General features: G+C 46.9%; 1 protein-coding gene across 7 annotated transcripts in view; it reads left to right on the forward strand.

Annotated features, from left to right (window-relative positions):
• chd9 (chromodomain helicase DNA binding protein 9) overlaps positions 1–19,006 on the forward strand; it is a 143,217-nt gene that overhangs the window by 30,693 nt on the left and 93,518 nt on the right. For 6 of the 7 annotated variants that reach the window (XM_046345638.1, XM_046345640.1, XM_046345641.1 and 3 more), the window contains one exon: positions 17,018–17,463. In XM_046345638.1, the coding sequence (XP_046201594.1) occupies positions 17,018–17,463 (446 nt within the window). Of the gene's footprint in view, positions 1–12,210; positions 13,086–17,017; positions 17,464–19,006 lie in introns of those variants that run through there. The other variant, XM_046345642.1, reaches the window with a different exon arrangement.

A 19,006-nucleotide genomic window follows, 5' to 3' on the forward strand; every position in this document is an offset into this window, starting at 1 on the left:
CAGTAAAGATGAGTTGGTCTGAGCCAGTTGTTCACAGTTGGTTTTGCCTCGGGACCCAAATTGAACCAGGTTGTCTCAGTTACGAGCCAATATTCGCATCATGAAAAAGAATATCCAAAATATAATATGGGAAACAATTTTGAATGCTCTATTGATAGTACCGTAATTTCCGGACTATAAGCCGCTTCTTTTTTCCCACACTTTAAACCTCGCGGTTTATACAATGACGCGGCTAATTTATGGATTTTTCCCGCTTTCACAAGATTCATGACGCCAAAAAACTGAGCACCGTCACATAAAGTGACGTAAATTGAGCACGCTCAAACGGAGAAATGCATATGATGCAGCTTTTAAGTTGAAGGGGATCGATCTGGCTGTTGGAAAAGGAAATAGAGCTGCTGCACGAGAGCTTGGCCTTAATGAGTCGATGATAAGACGTTGAAACAGCAGCGTGAGGAACTGACGTGTTCAGTGGGAGGCTTGGATGAAAAGTGGGGAGAAATCCTTCACTAAAACGGGCCGCATGCGAAGAGCAACGTATGGTCAAGTCTGCCAGTGGGTCCTGACAGCGTGGAGCATTGTCAAAAAATCCACTATCATCAACGGGTTTTGAAAGGCTGGACTGCTGCGTGTTGAAGGGGCAGCATGAGCTCAGCTGGGAATTTGCCTCCGGATGAAAGTGGAGAGAGCGACAATGAAAACGATCCAACATCGGATGAAGCAATTCTGAGGCTATTCGACTCCGACACCAAAGGAGATGACTTCAGTGGTTTCAGTGCACAGGAGGAGGAAGATAGTGACCAATTACTTTCTTGGTAGGCCACTGTTTACTGCTATTTTTTTTTATTTTTGTTACAAGCCGTGTTTCGTTTAAAAGACTATTTATTTTTGTTACAAGCAGTGTTTCGTTTAAAAGCCTATTTATTTTTTGTTACAAGCCGTGTTTCGTTTAAAAGCCTATTTATTTTTGTCACAAGCTGTGTTTCGTTTAACCACTTGCTCCTACCTGGCACGCAGGCGTCCCATCTAGAGCTCTGGAAATGCAAATGCACTACGCTAAATGCTAATAGTATTAGTTAAAACTCAAACGTTCATTAAAATACACATGCAGGGTATTGAATTAAAGCTACAATCGTTGTGAATCCAGGCAACAAGTCAGATTTTTAAAATGCTTTTCGGCGAAAGCATGAGAAGCTATTATCTGATAGCATGTAACACCACAAAAGACCCGCAGGGGACGTAAACAAAATAATTAGCATATTCGGCGCTACACAAACCGCACAATAAAATATAAAACATTCATTACCTTTGACCATCTTCTTTGTTGGCACTCCTAGATGTCCCATAATCACTAGTGGGTCTTTTTTTCCGATTAAATCGGTCCATATATAGCCTAGATATCGTTCTATGTGGACTGTGTGATAAATTTAAAAAAATAGCGTTTCATAACGTAACGTCATTTTTTTTTATTCAAAAAGTCGACGATAAACTTTCACAAAACACTTCGAAATACTTATATTAGTAAACGTTAATAAGCGATCAAATTAATCACGAGACTTAGTGTTTTCTATAGGGATCCATCTTGAAATACTGTCCGTCTATTTCTCAACCAAAGTATCCGGTCGGAGACCGGAAGAAATGGGCTGTCTCTTGTTCGTTTGACCAAGAAACAAATCCTAGGCAAATGACAAGACTGTTGACATCGTGTGGAAGCTGTAGGTACTGCAACCTCAGCCATATTTAATGTCTTTCGCCCATAACAATGGGTTGAAGCGGCGGATGGATATATTTTTCCACTTTCAGTGATCAGAATATCCTGCACTTTTCAATGAAACGCACGTTATGTTAAAGCCACAGCCGTGATTTAACCAGTTTTATAAACGTCTGAGTGTTTTCTATCCACACATACTAATGATATGCATATACTATATTCCTGGCATGAGTAGCAGGGCGCTGAAATGTTGCGAGATTTTTAACAGAATGTTCGAAAAAGTAGAGGGTCGACTTAAGAGGTTAAAGGCTGTGTAAAGTTAATTTGTTTCAATGTACCGGTAGGCACCTGCGGCTTATAGACATGTGCAGCTTATTTATGTTCAAAATACATATATTTTTTTAATTCAGTGGGTGCGGCTTATATTCAGGTGCGCTTAATAGTCCAGAAGTTACGGTACATGTATCAATTATATGAAAAGGAAACAACATTCCCACCTCTTTCAGTGTCAATAATTACATGGACAGAATGTTAATGAATATGTTGAAAACAGAATGTTGAAGAATGTTAATAAACTCACTGGTTTGAGACCCAAATACCGCTGCTAATAGCTCTATATTGAAAATGCTGTGATTGAAGACAATTTGTTCAGAGATTATTTTAAAATGTAAGTTCATTATAATTTCTACACACGTTCTACCTGGTTTAAATTGGTTAAGTTCAGACTGGACAATCTTTTTCATTTAAATTACATTTTTTGCTCAGACATCCTGCGCGAGACCCATTCAAAACCTCTGCCCAAATGAGTTGAGAATCGCTGGTCTAAGCCCTAAGGGAACCACGTTGTTAGAATCCGCTCCCCGGTAAGTAGGCTGCTCATACTGTGCTAAGGAGAGATACAGCATCATCTTCAATGACCCCAGACTGCCCTCTTCCCTCTGTCACCCCTCTACTATCCTATAGAATCCCTAACGACTAGGCCCAAACCACCTTACCCTCCCCAGTCCCAGTCCATCCATGAACCACTCCTATCACCATCCCTCTCAGAGATGCAAATGGCCATCGCATGCCTCTCTTAATGAAATGAAGGAGTCAGTTAACTGAAAGACTAATGGAAAGCTAATAGGTGGCTGTTAGTAAAGCTTCTTCATTGGGAGCTATTTGAGGATGTGTAATGGGTGTGATGCTGCAGTCCTCTGCCATGGCAGGTACGGCTAATGATATCATAACCTATGTGAATGACTAATCACTGCATTTGCAAGGAATTAACATGCCAAGCTGTGTGTATGTGTGCAAGTGCCTGCGTGTGTGTGTGTCTTGGCCTGGGCCTTAGAGCTTTCTGGGTAATAACTATAAATATCTCCAACAGACCAGAGAGGGAAGCCAACACACACAGCCTAGCGTACTAGGAGTGTGTACTTGGTTGAAGCTATAGTTCTCCTGTGTATAGATCTACAGTGTTTAATACCATTATACCACCTAGTAGTGTAAGTGCATTTCTTAGGAAATGAGGCCGAGGCTTATACAGTATAATATGTAACTTTGGACTGGGAACATAATGTTATTCATGTTTATACCATGGCATTGTTGAATACTTGTTTCTGATTGGCTTGAAGGGCATTCTAGAGTGTGAGTTATTTTAGTGATAATGCTGAGAAGCCGGTGTTTGGAGGATATATTGGCACTGGTGTTGTCAGGCCCGAGACCAAGCCAATATATCCTCTAAACACCGGCTTCTTGGGCATTATCACTTTTATACAACCAGTTACCAACATATTCAAATAATGATTGACAAATTTTCATTAAAAACATTTAAATGAATTTATTCATACTATTTCATCCTTCCACAAGATATAGTCCCAACACAAATCTAGGGTTGCTACCCATGCCGGCTGGTCGTTTGTTCTATCGGTTCGGTTGCCAGAGACGCGACTCAGTTGTTCTGTCTTTTTGTTCTGTATCTACAGTCGTTCGTTCTAAATGTTCCATTGCCATAATGACTGGTAAAGTTTTTATCTCTTGCTTGCTAGTTAGCCAACTACGGCTAACTTACAGTCAAGGCAAAAAGTGCAGCCAGAAAGTAGCTGCATTTGCATTTGTTTACACTGTTTTCTAGTGACATTTATTTGAACACATCCATAACAATGAGCTAATGAGGCGTGATTTTTCCTGGCATAGAAAATGTGCTCACTCATCAGCGAACTGTTGTTCAGAGGAGCTAGCCAACAACACAGCTAACACAATCACTTCAAATTGAATCTGGAAAGACTGCGAACTAGCTTCACTTTTTACATTTTTTCAATTGACTTTTCTTTTGTATATATCCATAAAATGATGCCAGCTGCCTCATGATTTCGACTGGCTGAAAAACGCTGCCTGTCTGCCTGTCTGCCTGTCTGCCTGTCTGCCTGTCTGTCTGTCTGTCTGTCTGTCTGTCTGTCTGTCTGTCTGTCTGTCTGTCTGTCTGTCTGTCTGTCTGTCTGTCTGTCTGTCTGTCTGTGTCCGTCCGACCGTCCGCCCGCCCGCCCGCCCGTGTCTCATCCCGACTCCCGACACGTTCATTACTATGGGACAGCTGGAGATTGAATTTAAATATTGAAGCAATGTTGCAAATGTCGGAGAGACAGACAGCAAGGTTTATACAAATTCCTTATATTAGCGCGGTAGAACTCAATGGCTATAGTTCATTCTTACATGTTCTATGTTTGAGCTGCTTTTGAAAGCAAAACTTGAATTGAAAACTTTACTGGCATTGTTGAATCAGATTTTCATAATGGCAAGCTATGACTGATGGTTTGGTTAGCTAAACTAACAAGTTTCTTTGAGCGGCAAATGTGTTAAATTATAGCCGTGGTAGAAAAAGATAATCGAAGAGGCGATGCGTTCTCAGGACAATAATGCAACTCTATTGAAGGTCAGTTTCACTTCGCTAGCGCATTTTGGAACACACCACACCTTTCACGTCATCCATTATTCTCCATAGAACGCATAGCCCCTCGATTATCCCTCACATAAGGAATAAGAACACTAGATTTTTTAATTCAATACAACTTTATTGATAGTGTTTCTATACAGAATGGATAATTCCCTGTAGTTTCCCACTTCCTAATCTGTAGGCCTAGCCTACCACACATGGTCTGCAGAACATTAGCCTAATTAGGCTATGGTATTAGATTTAACTCTGTAACATGTCCGTCCTTCTGCCACCCACATTTCTCCACCTCCGCTCCTCCATCCAGATACAGGCAAGCAGTACCCTTTTCACACTGAGCCAAACTAATCTGAGCTGTACTGGGCTGGACATTTGCCTGGTTACACATCCAACATTCCACTATTTTCTTATTCTATCAGAGCCAGACAGTATGGTTTGGGTCAACCCTATGTGAATACTCTGTCTAAGGCCCTGCTGCCGTGTGACCTGCTAGAGCTGTGTGCCAGCCAGGCTGTGACAGCACAGGTCAAAGTGGACCAGGTCAGAGAGTGAGGATGGAGGACCTGTAAGCCCTGTTAGCCCACTGAGTGTCACTTCTGTTATTAGCCTCTCCCCGGGACAAGAGGTTAGCGCCAGCACACCTTACCTTCCCTCTCCTACCCTGTGAAGGATCATTAAGGCCTGATGCTCTTTTTAATTGGTTCAGGAAGCATCGCCGTGCAGTGTGCCCCCTTTCATTTATCAACTACACCTCTCTACCTCCCCCCCTCTCTATCTCTTTCTCTCATACACACACTCCATCTCTCTCCTCTCTACCTCTTTCCTCACTCTCCATGCATGACTTTAAATTGGTCCACAGCCATAGGCCTAATTAACAGGCCTAATCTCTTCCCCACCTCCTGACAGACTAATCTATATTCCATTAACCAGGCAGTAGGTTTGGTCTCTGGTTAGGCTATGGTTGGGAACTGGGAAGGTGAGTAGTGTTGTATACTGCTGGTATTATCCCTCTCACAACACAAGGCCAAGAACTATTTTTAGGGACGTTACGCACAAAGACGCAACACACTTTGCTGTGAGTCGTGATTTTAAGGAAGAGTCGACGTCAAAGGTTGACTTCTAGGGAGACTTCAGATATTTTTTAAAGGAAAACGTTTAGGCAAAGGCTGAAGTGAGAGAGAAGCAGTGGGTCATCTCTATTATTCCTGCACTATGCACTTTATTACTCATCAAAAGAAAAGTAGGCTGTCATTGATTAAAGTTCTAGGGACCAGTACCACAACTGTCTCCTATATGTTCTCTGAAGGAACACTGTTCACTTGCTCAGCTCTCTCTGTTACAACTGTCTCCTACTAGCTTATACATCCAGCATTACAGCACTACCTAGTGGGTGAAAATATAGGCTAACTGTTGATATGGTTAGTTTTGTGGGCTCTATGATTGGCTATGTGTGTGCACAGTTATAGTGCGAGTTCCATCCTGTCCTAGGATGATAAATGTCAATGTCCCTAACAGCGTTTTAGTGGAGTCCTACTCAAAGGCCCTCAGGGGGAGGCAGAAGTAAGAGTGGCAGGCACACTAATACAGGCTCTGAGTCTGTGATGTTATAATGGACTGTTTAGACTCACACCTGTGCCTCTGGCTCCCTCAGTATCTCTTTCTTTCTTTTTCTCACTCACTCACTCACTCACTCACTCACTCACTCACTCACTCACTCACTCACTCACTCACTCCACTCACTCACTCACACTCACTCACTCACACTTTGAGGGAAGCCCCCCCAGCACACTAATTTCTCTGCCGGGAGGCCTATTTGCATGTTAACCGTTGGGTTGCCAAAGCGCCACAGCTCCACCAAGCCATGTGACCATTTAAGCATGTGTGCCTGGCTGCCTGCCTGTGTTCACTGTTCCTATTTCTTCCTTGTTTTCACCAACACATCCTCAGCCTAGAGAGACAATACACCCTGTGCAGAGCCAGTCTCTGGCAGCTAAAAGCCTTCCTGTGTATGAATCTACATATACATGGGTGTTATTGAATCTCTTCCTAGCTTTCTCTATCTACCTCTATCTGTTGCTCCTACCTACCTACCTCTCTCTCTCTCTCTCGTCTTTTGCATTATGATGTCGTCCCAGACTTAAAGGATGCTGTCTGTCCGTCCCAGTGAACCCCTTAGTGTACTATACATCAGCACACTGTACTCCATATCAGGTGATCAGGTGTTCAAGCTCAACATGCAGTACATAACATGGCTGCATACTGTTTAGGCCAAGTCTCTGAACTGTTGTTAATATAGCTCCCTGATTTACACTATACATACAGTATTTTTTACCTGTGTTCTTGACAGTGTTCTACAGCTGTGCATTGATCTTTTTCAGGGGCTCTGTGAGAGTGAGGCTCTGTCTCTGTGAGAGTGAGGCTCTGTCTCTGTGAGAGTGAGGCTCTGTCTCTGTGAGAGTGAGGCTCTGTCTCTGTGAGAGTGAGGCTCTGTCTCTGTGAGAGTGAGGCTCTGTTTATGTGTGAGTGAGGCCCACTGCCACTATCCTATAGTTTATTCATGTTGTATGGGATGCTCCCCTCTGGCATGTGACATGTTCTTGCTCCACTGCAGGGATGGTAATTGACATGTTGTCATTTAGTTCCCTTCGTTCCGTCTCTCCTAGAACAGGAGTCCAAACTCCCGAGGCCTAGCCTGACAGCTAGCCTATATCATTTACATTACATTTACATTTAAGTCATTTAGCAGACGCTCTTATCCAGAGCGACTTACAAATTGGTGCATTCACCTTATGACATCCAGTGGAACAGCCACTTTACAATAGTGCATCTACATATTTTAAGGGGGGGGTGAGAAGGATTACTTTATCCTATCCTAGGTATTCCTTAAAGAGGTGGGGTTTCAGGTGTCTCCGGAAGGTGGTGATTGACTCCGCTGTCCTGGCGTCGTGAGGGAGTTTGTTCCACCATTGGGGAGCCAGAGCAGCGAACAGTTTTGACTGGGCTGAGCGGGAACTGTACTTCCTCAGTGGTAGGGAGGCGAGCAGGCCAGAGGTGGATGAACGCAGTGCCCTTATTTGGGTGTAGGGCCTGATCAGAGCCTGGAGGTACTGAGGTGCCGTTCCCCTCACAGCTCCGTAGGCAAGCACCATGGTCTTGTAGCGGATGCGAGCTTCAACTGGAAGCCAGTGGAGAGAGCGGAGGAGCGGGGTGACGTGAGAGAACTTGGGAAGGTTGAACACTAGACGGGCTGCGGCGTTCTGGATGAGTTGAAGGGGTTTAATGGCACAGGCAGGGAGCCCAGCCAACAGCGAGTTGCAGTAATCCAGACGGGAGATGACAAGTGCCTGGATTAGGACCTGCGCCGCTTCCTGTGTGAGGCAGGGTCGTACTCTGCGGATGTTGTAGAGCATGAACCTACAGGAACGGGCCACCGCCTTGATGTTAGTTGAGAACGACAGGGTGTTGTCCAGGATCACGCCAAGGTTCTTAGCGCTCTGGGAGGAGGACACAATGGAGTTGTCAACCGTGATGGCGAGATCATGGAACGGGCAGTCCTTCCCCGGGAGGAAGAGCAGCTCCGTCTTGCCGAAGTTCAGCTTGAGATGGTGATCCGTCATCCACACTGATATGTCTGCCAGACATGCAGAGATGCGATTCGCCACCTGGTCATCAGAAGGGGGAAAGGAGAAGATTAATTGTGTGTCGTCTGCATAGCAATGATAGGAGAGACCATGTGAGGTTATGACAGAGCCAAGTGACTTGGTGTATAGCGAGAATAGGAGAGGGCCTAGAACAGAGCCCTGGGGGACACCAGTGGTGAGAGCGCATGGTGAGGAGACAGATTCTCGCCACGCCACCTGGTAGGAGCGACCTGTCAGGTAGGACGCAATCCAAGCGTGGGCCACGCCGGAGATGCCCAACTCGGAGAGGGTGGAGAGGAGGATCTGATGGTTCACAGTATCGAAGGCAGCCGATAGGTCTAGAAGGATGAGAGCAGAGGAGAGAGAGTTAGCTTTAGCGGTGCGGAGCGCCTCCGTGATACAGAGAAGAGCAGTCTCAGTTGAATGACTAGTCTTGAAACCTGACTGATTTGGATCAAGAAGGTCATTCTGAGAGAGATAGCGGGAGAGCTGACCAAGGACGGCACGTTCAAGAGTTTTGGAGAGAAAAGAAAGAAGGGATACTGGTCTGTAGTTGTTGACATCGGAGGGATCGAGTGTAGGTTTTTTCAGAAGGGGTGCAACTCTCGCTCTCTTGAAGACGGAAGGGACGTAGCCAGCGGTCAGGGATAAGTTGATGAGCGAGGTGAGGTAAGGGAGAAGGTCTCCGGAAATGGTCTGGAGAAGAGAGGAGGGGATAGGGTCAAGCGGGCAGGTTGTTGGGCGGCCGGCCGTCACAAGACGCGAGATTTCATCTGGAGAGAGAGGGGAGAAAGAGGTCAGAGCACAGGGTAGGGCACTGTGAGCAGAACCAGCGGTGTCGTTTGACTTAGCAAACGAGGATCGGATGTCGTCGACCTTCTTTTCAAAATGGTTGACGAAGTCATCTGCAGAGAGGGAGGAGGGGGGAGGGGGAGGAGGATTCAGGAGGGAGGAGAAGGTGGCAAAGAGCTTCCTAGGGTTAGAGGCAGATGCTTGGAATTTAGAGTGGTAGAAAGTGGCTTTAGCAGCAGAGACAGAGGAGGAAAATGTAGAGAGGAGGGAGTGAAAGGATGCCAGGTCCGCAGGGAGGCGAGTTTTCCTCCATTTCCGCTCGGCTGCCCGGAGCCCTGTTCTGTGAGCTCGCAATGAGTCGTCAAGCCACGGAGCGGGAGGGGAGGACCGAGCCGGCCTGGAAGATAGGGGACATAGAGAGTCAAAGGATGCAGAAAGGGAGGAGAGGAGGGTTGAGGAGGCAGAATCAGGAGATAGGTTGGAGAAGGTTTGAGCAGAGGGAAGAGATGATAGGATGGAAGAGGAGAGAGTAGCGGGGGAGAGAGAGCGAAGGTTGGGACGGCGCGATACCATCCGAGTAGGGGCAGTGTGGGAAGTGTTGGATGAGAGCGAGAGGGAAAAGGATACAAGGTAGTGGTCGGAGACTTGGAGGGGAGTTGCAATGAGGTTAGTGGAAAAACAGCATCTAGTAAAGATGAGGTCGAGCGTATTGCCTGCCTTGTGAGTAGGGGGGGAAGGTGAGAGGGTGAGGTCAAAAGAGGAGAGGAGTGGAAAGAAGGAGGCATAGAGGAATGAGTCAAAGGTAGACGTGGGGAGGTTAAAGTCGCCCAGAACTGTGAGAGGTGAGCCGTCCTCAGGAAAGGAGCTTATCAAGGCATCAAGCTCATTGATGAACTCTCCGAGGGGACCTGGAGGGCGATAAATGATAAGGATGTTAAGCTTGAAAGGGCTGGTAACTGTGACAGCATGAAATTCAAAGGAGGCGATAGACAGATGGGTAAGGGGAGAAAGAGAGAATGACCACTTGGGAGAGATAAGGATCCCGATGCCACCACCCCGCTGACCAGAAGCTCTCGGGGTGTGCGAGATCAGATGCCCACTCAAACATGGGGAGAACACACATATAGCCTACCACTAGTAAGCACATACACAGACACATGAATGCACACACACACACACACACACACACACACACACACACACACACACACACACACACACACACACACACACACACACACACACACACACACACACACACACACACACACACACACACACACACACACACACGCACAGCACAGCACAGCACAGCACAGCACAGCACAGCACAGCACAGCACAGCACAGCACAGGCTTATTTATCTAGAGATGGGCATGGGGACAAACACATGAGCACTAGATTGGAGTTAACACAACCTACTGTGTACATTGTGACGTCCCACACATGTCCTCTACATTGGACTTTGACCAGTCTTATGTTATTCCTACAGTTGTACAGTTCAATGTTTTGTTGTGTTTGTAGTTCCAATGTTCTTCCACAGAGTTCCACAGAGTGTTCCACAGAGTGTCTGACAGGTTTTTTAAGAGAGTTGTGCTCAGACATTGGCTGGAGATAGCAGAGGCAAATGATATTGCAGCTAAGCTGTTGTTTATTTAGCCAGTCAGGAAGGAGGGCTTTCCTTTTAGCTTTCACCTTTGTTTGCCACTACTGATGAGAGGTTAAATACATCAGTCAGTCTCTCTTTATTTCCTACCTCTCTCTCCCCTTCTCTTTCTCTGTAGATTCCCCAACGCCTAACAGAAAGTTAGGAATATTGACATAGATTCTGACTTACTTAAGGCCTACTAATCATACTAGTCTACTTATTAAACCGATAAAGCAACACAGATCAGCTAAGTGAAGTAGGCCTTTGTCCTTAAGAGCTCAGTGCCCCTTTCAGCTATTATCCATGTGAGATAATTCTGCTCTAATATCATTAAACTGTGTTATATTTCAGCCAGGGAGAGAGCTGATGCTCTGCTGCAAATGTCCTTCCCTTAGCCACATAGCCATGTAGCCTTTAGCCTGTAGCTTACTAGTCTGTAGCTTCAGACCTGTTACTGTTATTTCTAACTAGCAGGGAGCTAACTATCCATCTCCAGGTACTTGGCCTCCCCCTAGCCACATAGCCATTGAGGCTAGCCATAGCCTGTTGCTTACCAACCTGTTCCCAGTTACTTCTGACTAGCAGGGAGCTAACAGTCAACCCCCAGGCTATGTAGCCCTTTGTGTAACCTGAGAAGGGGCTCATATGTTGTGCACAAGGTTTCAAACGAGAGTTCACTGTGAAAACACAGTCATGTGCTTTAGAGCAAGATGTATGGCTCTTTAAGTTTGTGTGTGTGTGTGTGAGCGCGTGCATGCGTGCGTGTCTGTCTGGTGATGTGTGTGTCTCCACTCTGGGAATTAACCCTGTGCCAGGCAGGCTCCAGGCCAGCCAGGCATGTCCGTGTGTTCCCCTCCCAGCACCATGTGCCTGCTGGAGCACATGGCCATTGCGTCATGTTCCAGGGAGCCCCCTCCCTCTCTTCCATTGCCCCTCCAGTGACTGTCAGTCATGGAAGGGAGAGAAGGCTCGTCACGGCCTATCCTTTCACATCTCGCAAACATTTGTGTGTGTGGGGGCTATCCTGTCACCTCTTTCGAGAGCGATTCTCTTCCTGTGTGGCTGGGTGGCCAGCATCTATCTGTGTCTCTCTTTCCCCACCAGAGTGTCTGAGATCACTGCTTTACTGACCGTCTTCTGGAGTGTTAGTGTGCTGTACTAGGGACGGTGCTGTGGCTTTTCAGCCACATGGTTTCAGGGTTTTGCACACGTTGGTTGTTTGCTGTTTGGACTTTTAATATTGTATTGTTTAGTTTTATCTCATAGTGGATTTTCATGTTATGATTCTGCACAACATAAAATGATGTCATTCAGTTTCTTGTGTATACTGTTTTTTATGTATAGAGCAATTTGCAACACATGCGAGACTGCATTCCATTTATGTTAATATCTGTGCTTGTGTAGAAATTCAGTGCTTTTGGGGTTAAGTTGTGAAAGTTAATGTAATAACTGCTAGCACCATCTGCTGGCCTACTTCCTCACAAAGAGAGAGAGAGTGAGTGAGAGAGAGAGAGAACGAGTCTGGATTTTAACGACATCTCTAATATTCATGCTGATGCATTTTGCTGCTTTGTGCTGCTTTCATTTTCCACCGCTCTGCTGCTGGAGACTCCAGCTCCTCGCCATACACACCCCAACACGGGAGAGGGAGGGCAGAGAGGGAAGAGGAGAGGAAAACTAGTGGAAAAAGGCAAACATCCAAGCAAGCTAGCTAGCTCAAAACCCTTTTTGTGTACAAAGGAGTAGCCTACCTTACCCTGGGATGTAAGAGAAAGAGGCACGAACGAAGGGAGCAAGAAAACGGAACGAGTAGAGCGAGCGGACGGAGAGAGCACGCGATTGCTGGCGGAGGGGAATCAATGAGAAGGGAGGGAAGAGAGGAGGGTAGAGCGAGAGAGACTCACACCACAAACCTCACGCAGTAGCAGCCGAATGACACAAGCTTCCTGGACTGCCACTGCCTCGCACCTCTTCTGGCGCAACCAGCCCTGCTCCCAGCTCTCCCAGTGATCTAACAGCCCAGCCCCATGCACTCCTACTGAGCCTGAGCACTGCCCGCTAGGGGAGGAGAGGAGAGGAGGTGAAGGAGAGGAGGCTCCACCGCCCGCTTGTACGCTGCCTGTGGAGGGGGGAGGGGGTGGACACGCAGCTCAAGCAAGACAGACCATCGAAGGAAAGAGAGAGTGAGCGAGGGAGAAAGAGAGAGTGAGCGAGGGAGAAAGAGAGAGTGAGCGAGGGAGAAAGAGAGAGAAAAAACCCGGCAAAAGGGCAAGGCTTTTGTTAGGTGGTTGGAGAGAGAGGGGGAGGAAGAACAAAAAAATAGAAAAAAACATGTCTACAGTGAAGAGGCCAAGAGGAAGGGTAAGTGAGCTGCACAGAGAGAGAGGAGGGGCCGGACGACAGGAACTGAACAACCTCCTCTGCTACTGGCTCATGCTGCCTGCCTGATGCAGCTCCACTGTCGCCATCTTGAACTCCTTGTTGCTGCTCTTTCCCATACTAATTTGCTTAGCTGTGCTAGCTATGCTCTCCCTTAACTACCCCCCTCCTTTCACTTTATCCCTCGTTTTCTCTCATCTCCATAGATTCCTCCCCATCTCTGGTTCGATGCAAAAGGCGATGTGTTTGTGTGTGTGTCTGTGTGTGTCACATAAGATGAGTACATCAGTCACACATCGTTCTGCATGAAGGACTGAAGGAAGTAAGGGGTTAGTGAGTGAGTGAGCAGACAAACTGGCCCAAATCAAATCAAATGTATTTATATAGCCCTTCGTACATCAGCTGATAAATGTCCTGGCTATCTCTATCTCTCTGTAGTCTTTCCTTACTGTAATAGTGCAAAGTGTTTTCATGGGAGCGTGTGGTGGCAGAGAGAGAGATTGAAATCACTGCAGTGCTGGCAGCCTGTAATTTCAGTTATTTATAGTCGTATTACACAGCTGTAGAGCACTTGGTTTTGGTGCATTTTTCTTCTCTCTCCCTTTCTCACTCACTTTTTATACAAACTCTCATTCCCGCCCTCTGCCCTTGCTCCCCTTTGCTCCTTCCCTCTTTTCCCTGTTCTTTACCTTGATTTTCTCTTTCCTCACCCTTTTTTTTTTTACCTTGAACTTGAATAATGAGAATATTTCAGTTCTGGGCAATGATTTCCACTAATAGCCTGGGCATCACAGCACACGTTAAACAAGCTACAGAATAGCTACAGAATTATATGTTTATCTTCCAAATGAACTGTCATTTATATCTCCCCTCCCCCTGCTTTGTTTGTGGCAGTTCAAGATAATTCTCTTTATTTAGCAGTCAGGAAAGCAACTGGCTTTGCCGTGCTGTGGCTCGGCCTCGGGTCATGTAGCCATCCACTCTGACTGCAACACGTTGAGATTAGCTCATCCATTTATAGGCTCTGGGCCCACCCGAAGGGAATAAACCTCAGCCCATGTGCCGGTCCTGCCTGTCTCTTGTTTCTTTCTTCCTGTCTTAATGAAAGTTTGTGCTGCTGCAATCTATGTGACTAGGGGGAAAAATGTGTGGCTAGCAGAAAGTTCAGAGAGCAACACTTTCAGTATGTCTGTGAGGTAGTGGGGTAGAGACACAGCAGCAGAATGGGATATTCTGGTGACTGGTTGTTTGTCTTTAAAAAGCTATCAAACCTATGTCAAGTCTATACCATTATCAAGCCTATGTCAAGGCTATATTATTATCAAGCCTATGTCAATGCTATATTATTATCAAGCCTATGTCAAGGCTATATCATTATCAAGGCTATGTCAAGGCTATATCATTATCAAGCCTATGTCAAGGCTATATTATTATCAAGCCTATGTCAAGGCTATATCATTATCAAGCCTATGTCAAGGCTATATCATTATCAAGCCTATGTCAAGGCTATATTATTATCAAGCCTATGTCAAGGCTATATCATTATCAAGCCTATGTCAAGACAATATCATTATCAAGCCTATGTCAAGACTATATCATTATCAAGCCTATGTCAAGGCTATATCATTATCAAGCCTATGTCAAGGCTATATCATTATCAAGCCTATGTCAAGACTATATCATTATCAAGCCTATGTCAAGGCTATATCATTATCAAGCCTATGTCAAGACTATATCATTATCAAGCCTATGTCAAGGCTATATCGTTATCAAGGCTATGTCAAGGCTATATCATTATCAAGCCTATGTCAAGACTATATCATTATCAAGCCTATGTCAAGGCTATATCATTATCAAGCCTATGTCAAGACTATATCATTATCAAGCCTATGTCAAGGCTATATCATTATCAAGGCTATGTCAAGGCTATATCATTATCAAGTCTTAGAGGGTCTAATAAGAGAGGTACAGCCAACTAGCTAACAGTGTTGTTGTGACTTCTGCTGTGTGGGTTTTCTAGACCAGCTGGCTGTTGTTTTCAGTGTTCTGTTTTCTAGATCGATCAGTGTAACTTTCGACAATCACATTGATATCATACGGCCTTAGAGTGCAATGAAAATGCATACTTTTCCTCATCTGCCATTTCTTGGAAATGATGAGTTATTAAGCTTCCTGAGAAGGCTGATTTCTGAGTATGTCTCTCCTCTGTCAGCTACTGCTATAGGCTACGACTACAAACTACACATAGCTCATAGCATGTTGCTTCATCATTTCTAGTCTTTCTCTGTCAATGTCTCTCTCCCCACGTCACTAAGCAGCAGTGTAAGTATACAGCTTGATTGTTATGCACATGGGGTCTTTCAGCGCTTCACTGATTCACTTTTGTAATCCCATTCCTTTGTGTTTACAACATTTCCTTATTGAGCCTGACTGGGTGGCTTGACTCTCATTCCAGGCAGCAAAGCTGATATGGTACATTTCACACTTCTGTTCCTGAGGGGGAAGATGATGTGTGAGAGAGGCTGTGGAGGGTTAACTGAGGGGGAAGATGATGTGTGAGAGAGGCTGTGGAGGGTTAACTCAGGGGGAAGTTGATGTGTGAGAGAGGCTGTGGAGGGTTAACTCAGGTGGAAGATGCTGTGTGAGAGAGGCTGTGGAGGGTTAACTGAAGGGGAAGATGATGTGTGAGAGAGGCTGTGGAGGGTTAACTGAGGGGGAAGATGATGTGTGAGAGAGGCTGTGGAGGGTTAACTGAAGGGGAAGATGATGTGTGAGAGAGGCTGTGGAGGGTTGACTGAAGGGGAAGATGATGTGTGAGAGAGGCTGTGGAGGGTTAACTCAGGGGGAAGTTGATGTGTGAGAGAGGCTGTGGAGGGTTAACTCAGGGTGAAGTTGATGTGTGAGAGAGGCTGTGGAGGGTTAACTCAGGGGGAAGATGATGTGTGAGAGAGGCTGTGGAGGGTTAACTCAGGGGGAAGATGATGTGTGATAGAGGCTGTGGAGGGTTAACTGAAGGGGAAGATGATGTGTGAGAGAGGCTGTGGAGGGTTAACTGAAGGGGAAGATGATGTGTGAGAGAGGCTGTGGAGGGTTAACTCAGGGGGAAGTTGATGTGTGAGAGAGGCTGTGGAGGGTTAACTCAGGGGGAAGTTGATGTGTGAGAGAGGCTGTGGAGGGTTAACTCAGGGGGGAGATGATGTGTGAGAGAGACTGTGGAGGGTTAACTCAGGGGGAAGTTGATGTGTGAGAGAGGCTGTGGAGGGTTAACTGAAGGGGAAGATGATGTGTGAGAGAGGCTGTGGAGGGTTAACTGAGGGGGAAGATGATGTGTGAGAGAGGCTGTGGAGGGTTAACTCAGGGGGAAGATGATGTGTGAGAGAGGCTGTGGAGGGCTAACTGAAGGTGAAGATGATGTGTGGGAGAGGCTGTGGAGGGTTAACTGAAGGGGAAGATGATGTGTGGGAGAGGCTGTGGAGGGTTAACTCAGGGGGAAGATGATGTGTGATAGAGGCTGTGGAGGGTTAACTGAAGGTGAAGATGATGTGTGAGAGAGGCTGTGGAGGGTTAACTGAAGGGGAATGTGAGAACTAGGAGCTAAATGATCTAACTATTCAGTCTGAGATTCAGGAATGTAGGTTTGGTTTGGCAACATGAGAACATGAGCATAGTGGGGGGGATTAGTGTGTGTGTGTGTGTGTGTGTGTGTGTGTGTGTGTGTGTGTGTGTTAACGACCACAAGATCATCCACTTCGCAGGAAATGACATTAAGATCAGGGCGAGAGTCCTTTGTAATACACAGCTCTTTCCAGTCTTGCTATTAATGCAGATGTATGTATGTTATAATGACATCATCCTGTTGGTATATGTGTTCCCTCAGTCTGATTAATATCCCCCCTCCTCTCTCTCCTCTTCAGCCTCCCAAGAACAAGAATGCTAATGGTCCCAACAGCCACACAGCAGCGCGGGTCCTCAGCCCCCCGATGAAGAGCAGCTCATCCTCCTCGTCTTCGTCCTCCTACAACTCGTCGTTGGAGAAGCGGGCCCAGCAGAGGCTGGTGAAGGAGCAGAGGGAGCAGCAGCAGCAACTGATGGAGGAGGCTGGGGAGGACAAGCAGCAGAAGGCTAACAGGATCATCCATGAGGCCATTGCTAAGGCCCGGGAGAGAGGAGAGAAGAACATCCCCAGGGTTATGAGTCCAGAGAGCTTCCCCTCTGGGAGCTCCTCGGCCCACAGGAGAGAGAGGGAGAGGGACAGAGACAGAGACAGGGAGAGGGACCGTGGCAACAAGACCAGGACCAAGGCCTCCAAGAAGGCCCGCATTGTGCCCTCGTCCAAGCCCAAACAGAAGGCCAAGATCGGGTAGGTGTCTCACTGACCTTGTTCTCATATGCCTCACTATGCCCTTATAACACCACAGCTGTATGGCATGATATAGGGCCACGGTGTTGTATTTCTTTTGAAAAGTAATTTCAGTGGCCTTCCACATTAAATCTACCATTTTGTTTTTGCTCTGCATCCTGTCTAAAGCAAGTTGTGTCACACTGTCAATTCTCCTTTACGGCTTGGCTTCCTTACTGCCCATTCATTTCTGGAGCACAATAGAATAGCTCGTTGACTATCTGCTAGCAGCTGCCAGCTTGACAGACATAGCTGCTCATAAAATAGTAGCTGCCAAGATGGCAGCTCAAAGTTCATTTTAAAATTCACGACACATACAGACAGGAAGGAGCAACAACTGCTCCTGTTAGCATTTCGGCTAGCTTGTTGAAAATAGGACAGCTAGGTTATGACAGATACTAGTGGATATAGGGATTTAGTATATACTGTATGCAGTACCCTTCCCCCTGTACAATGAAACTGTGTTGTTATACTGTAAGCCACACCCAGTGTGAGCTCATGTAATATCTGAGGCGAAGAAAGACAGGCAGCCAGGCTTGGAGACAGGAAGAAGGCAGGCAGGCTGGGAGTCAGGAAGACTGGCAAGCTGACTGGCTGGGAGGCAGAAAGACATACAGGCAAGCTGGGAGGCAGGGAGACATGCAGGCAAGCTGGGAGGCAGGGAGACATGCAGGCAAGCTGGGAGGCAGGGAGACATGCAGGCAAGCTGGGAGGCAGGGAGACATGCAGGCAAGCTGGGAGGCAGGGAGACATGCAGGCAAGCTGGGAGGCAGGGAGACATGCAGGCAAGCTGGGAGGCAGGGAGACATACAGGCAAGCTGGGAGGCAAGGAGACATGCAGGCAAGCTGGGAGGCAGGGAGACATGCAGGCAAGCTGGGAGGCAGGGAGACATGCAGGCAAGCTGGGAGGCAAGGAGACATGCAGGCAAGCTGGGAGGCAGGGAGACATGCAGACAAGCTTTGAGGCAGGGAGACATGCAGGCAAGCTTTGAGGCAAAAAGACATGCAGGCAAGCTGGGAGGCAGGGAGACATGCAGTCAAGCTTTGAGGCAGGAAGACATGCAGGCAAGCTTTGAGGCAGGAAGACATGCGCAGGCAAGCTTTGAGGCAGGAAGCAATGCAGGCAAGCTTTGAGGCAGGAAGACATGCAGTCAAGCTTTGAGGCAGGAAGACATGCAGGCAAGCTTTGAGGCAGGAAGACATGCGCAGGCAAGCTTTGAGGCAGGAAGACATGCAGACATGCTGGGAGGCAAGGAGACATGCAGGCAAGCTGGGAGGCAAGGAGACATGCAGGCAAGCTGGGAGGCAGGGAGACATGCAGGCAAGCTGGTAGGCAGGGAGACATGCAGGCAAGCTGGGAGGCAAGGAGACATGCAGGCAAGCTGGGAGGCAGGGAGACATGCAGGCAAGCTGGGAGGCAGGGAGACATGCAGGCAAGCTTTGAGGCAGGGAGACATGCAGGCAAGCTGGGAGGCAGGGAGACATGCAGGCAAGCTTTGAGGCA

This window comes from Oncorhynchus gorbuscha, linkage group LG04, assembly GCF_021184085.1.
Source record: "Oncorhynchus gorbuscha isolate QuinsamMale2020 ecotype Even-year linkage group LG04, OgorEven_v1.0, whole genome shotgun sequence".
NCBI lineage: Eukaryota > Metazoa > Chordata > Actinopteri > Salmoniformes > Salmonidae > Oncorhynchus > Oncorhynchus gorbuscha.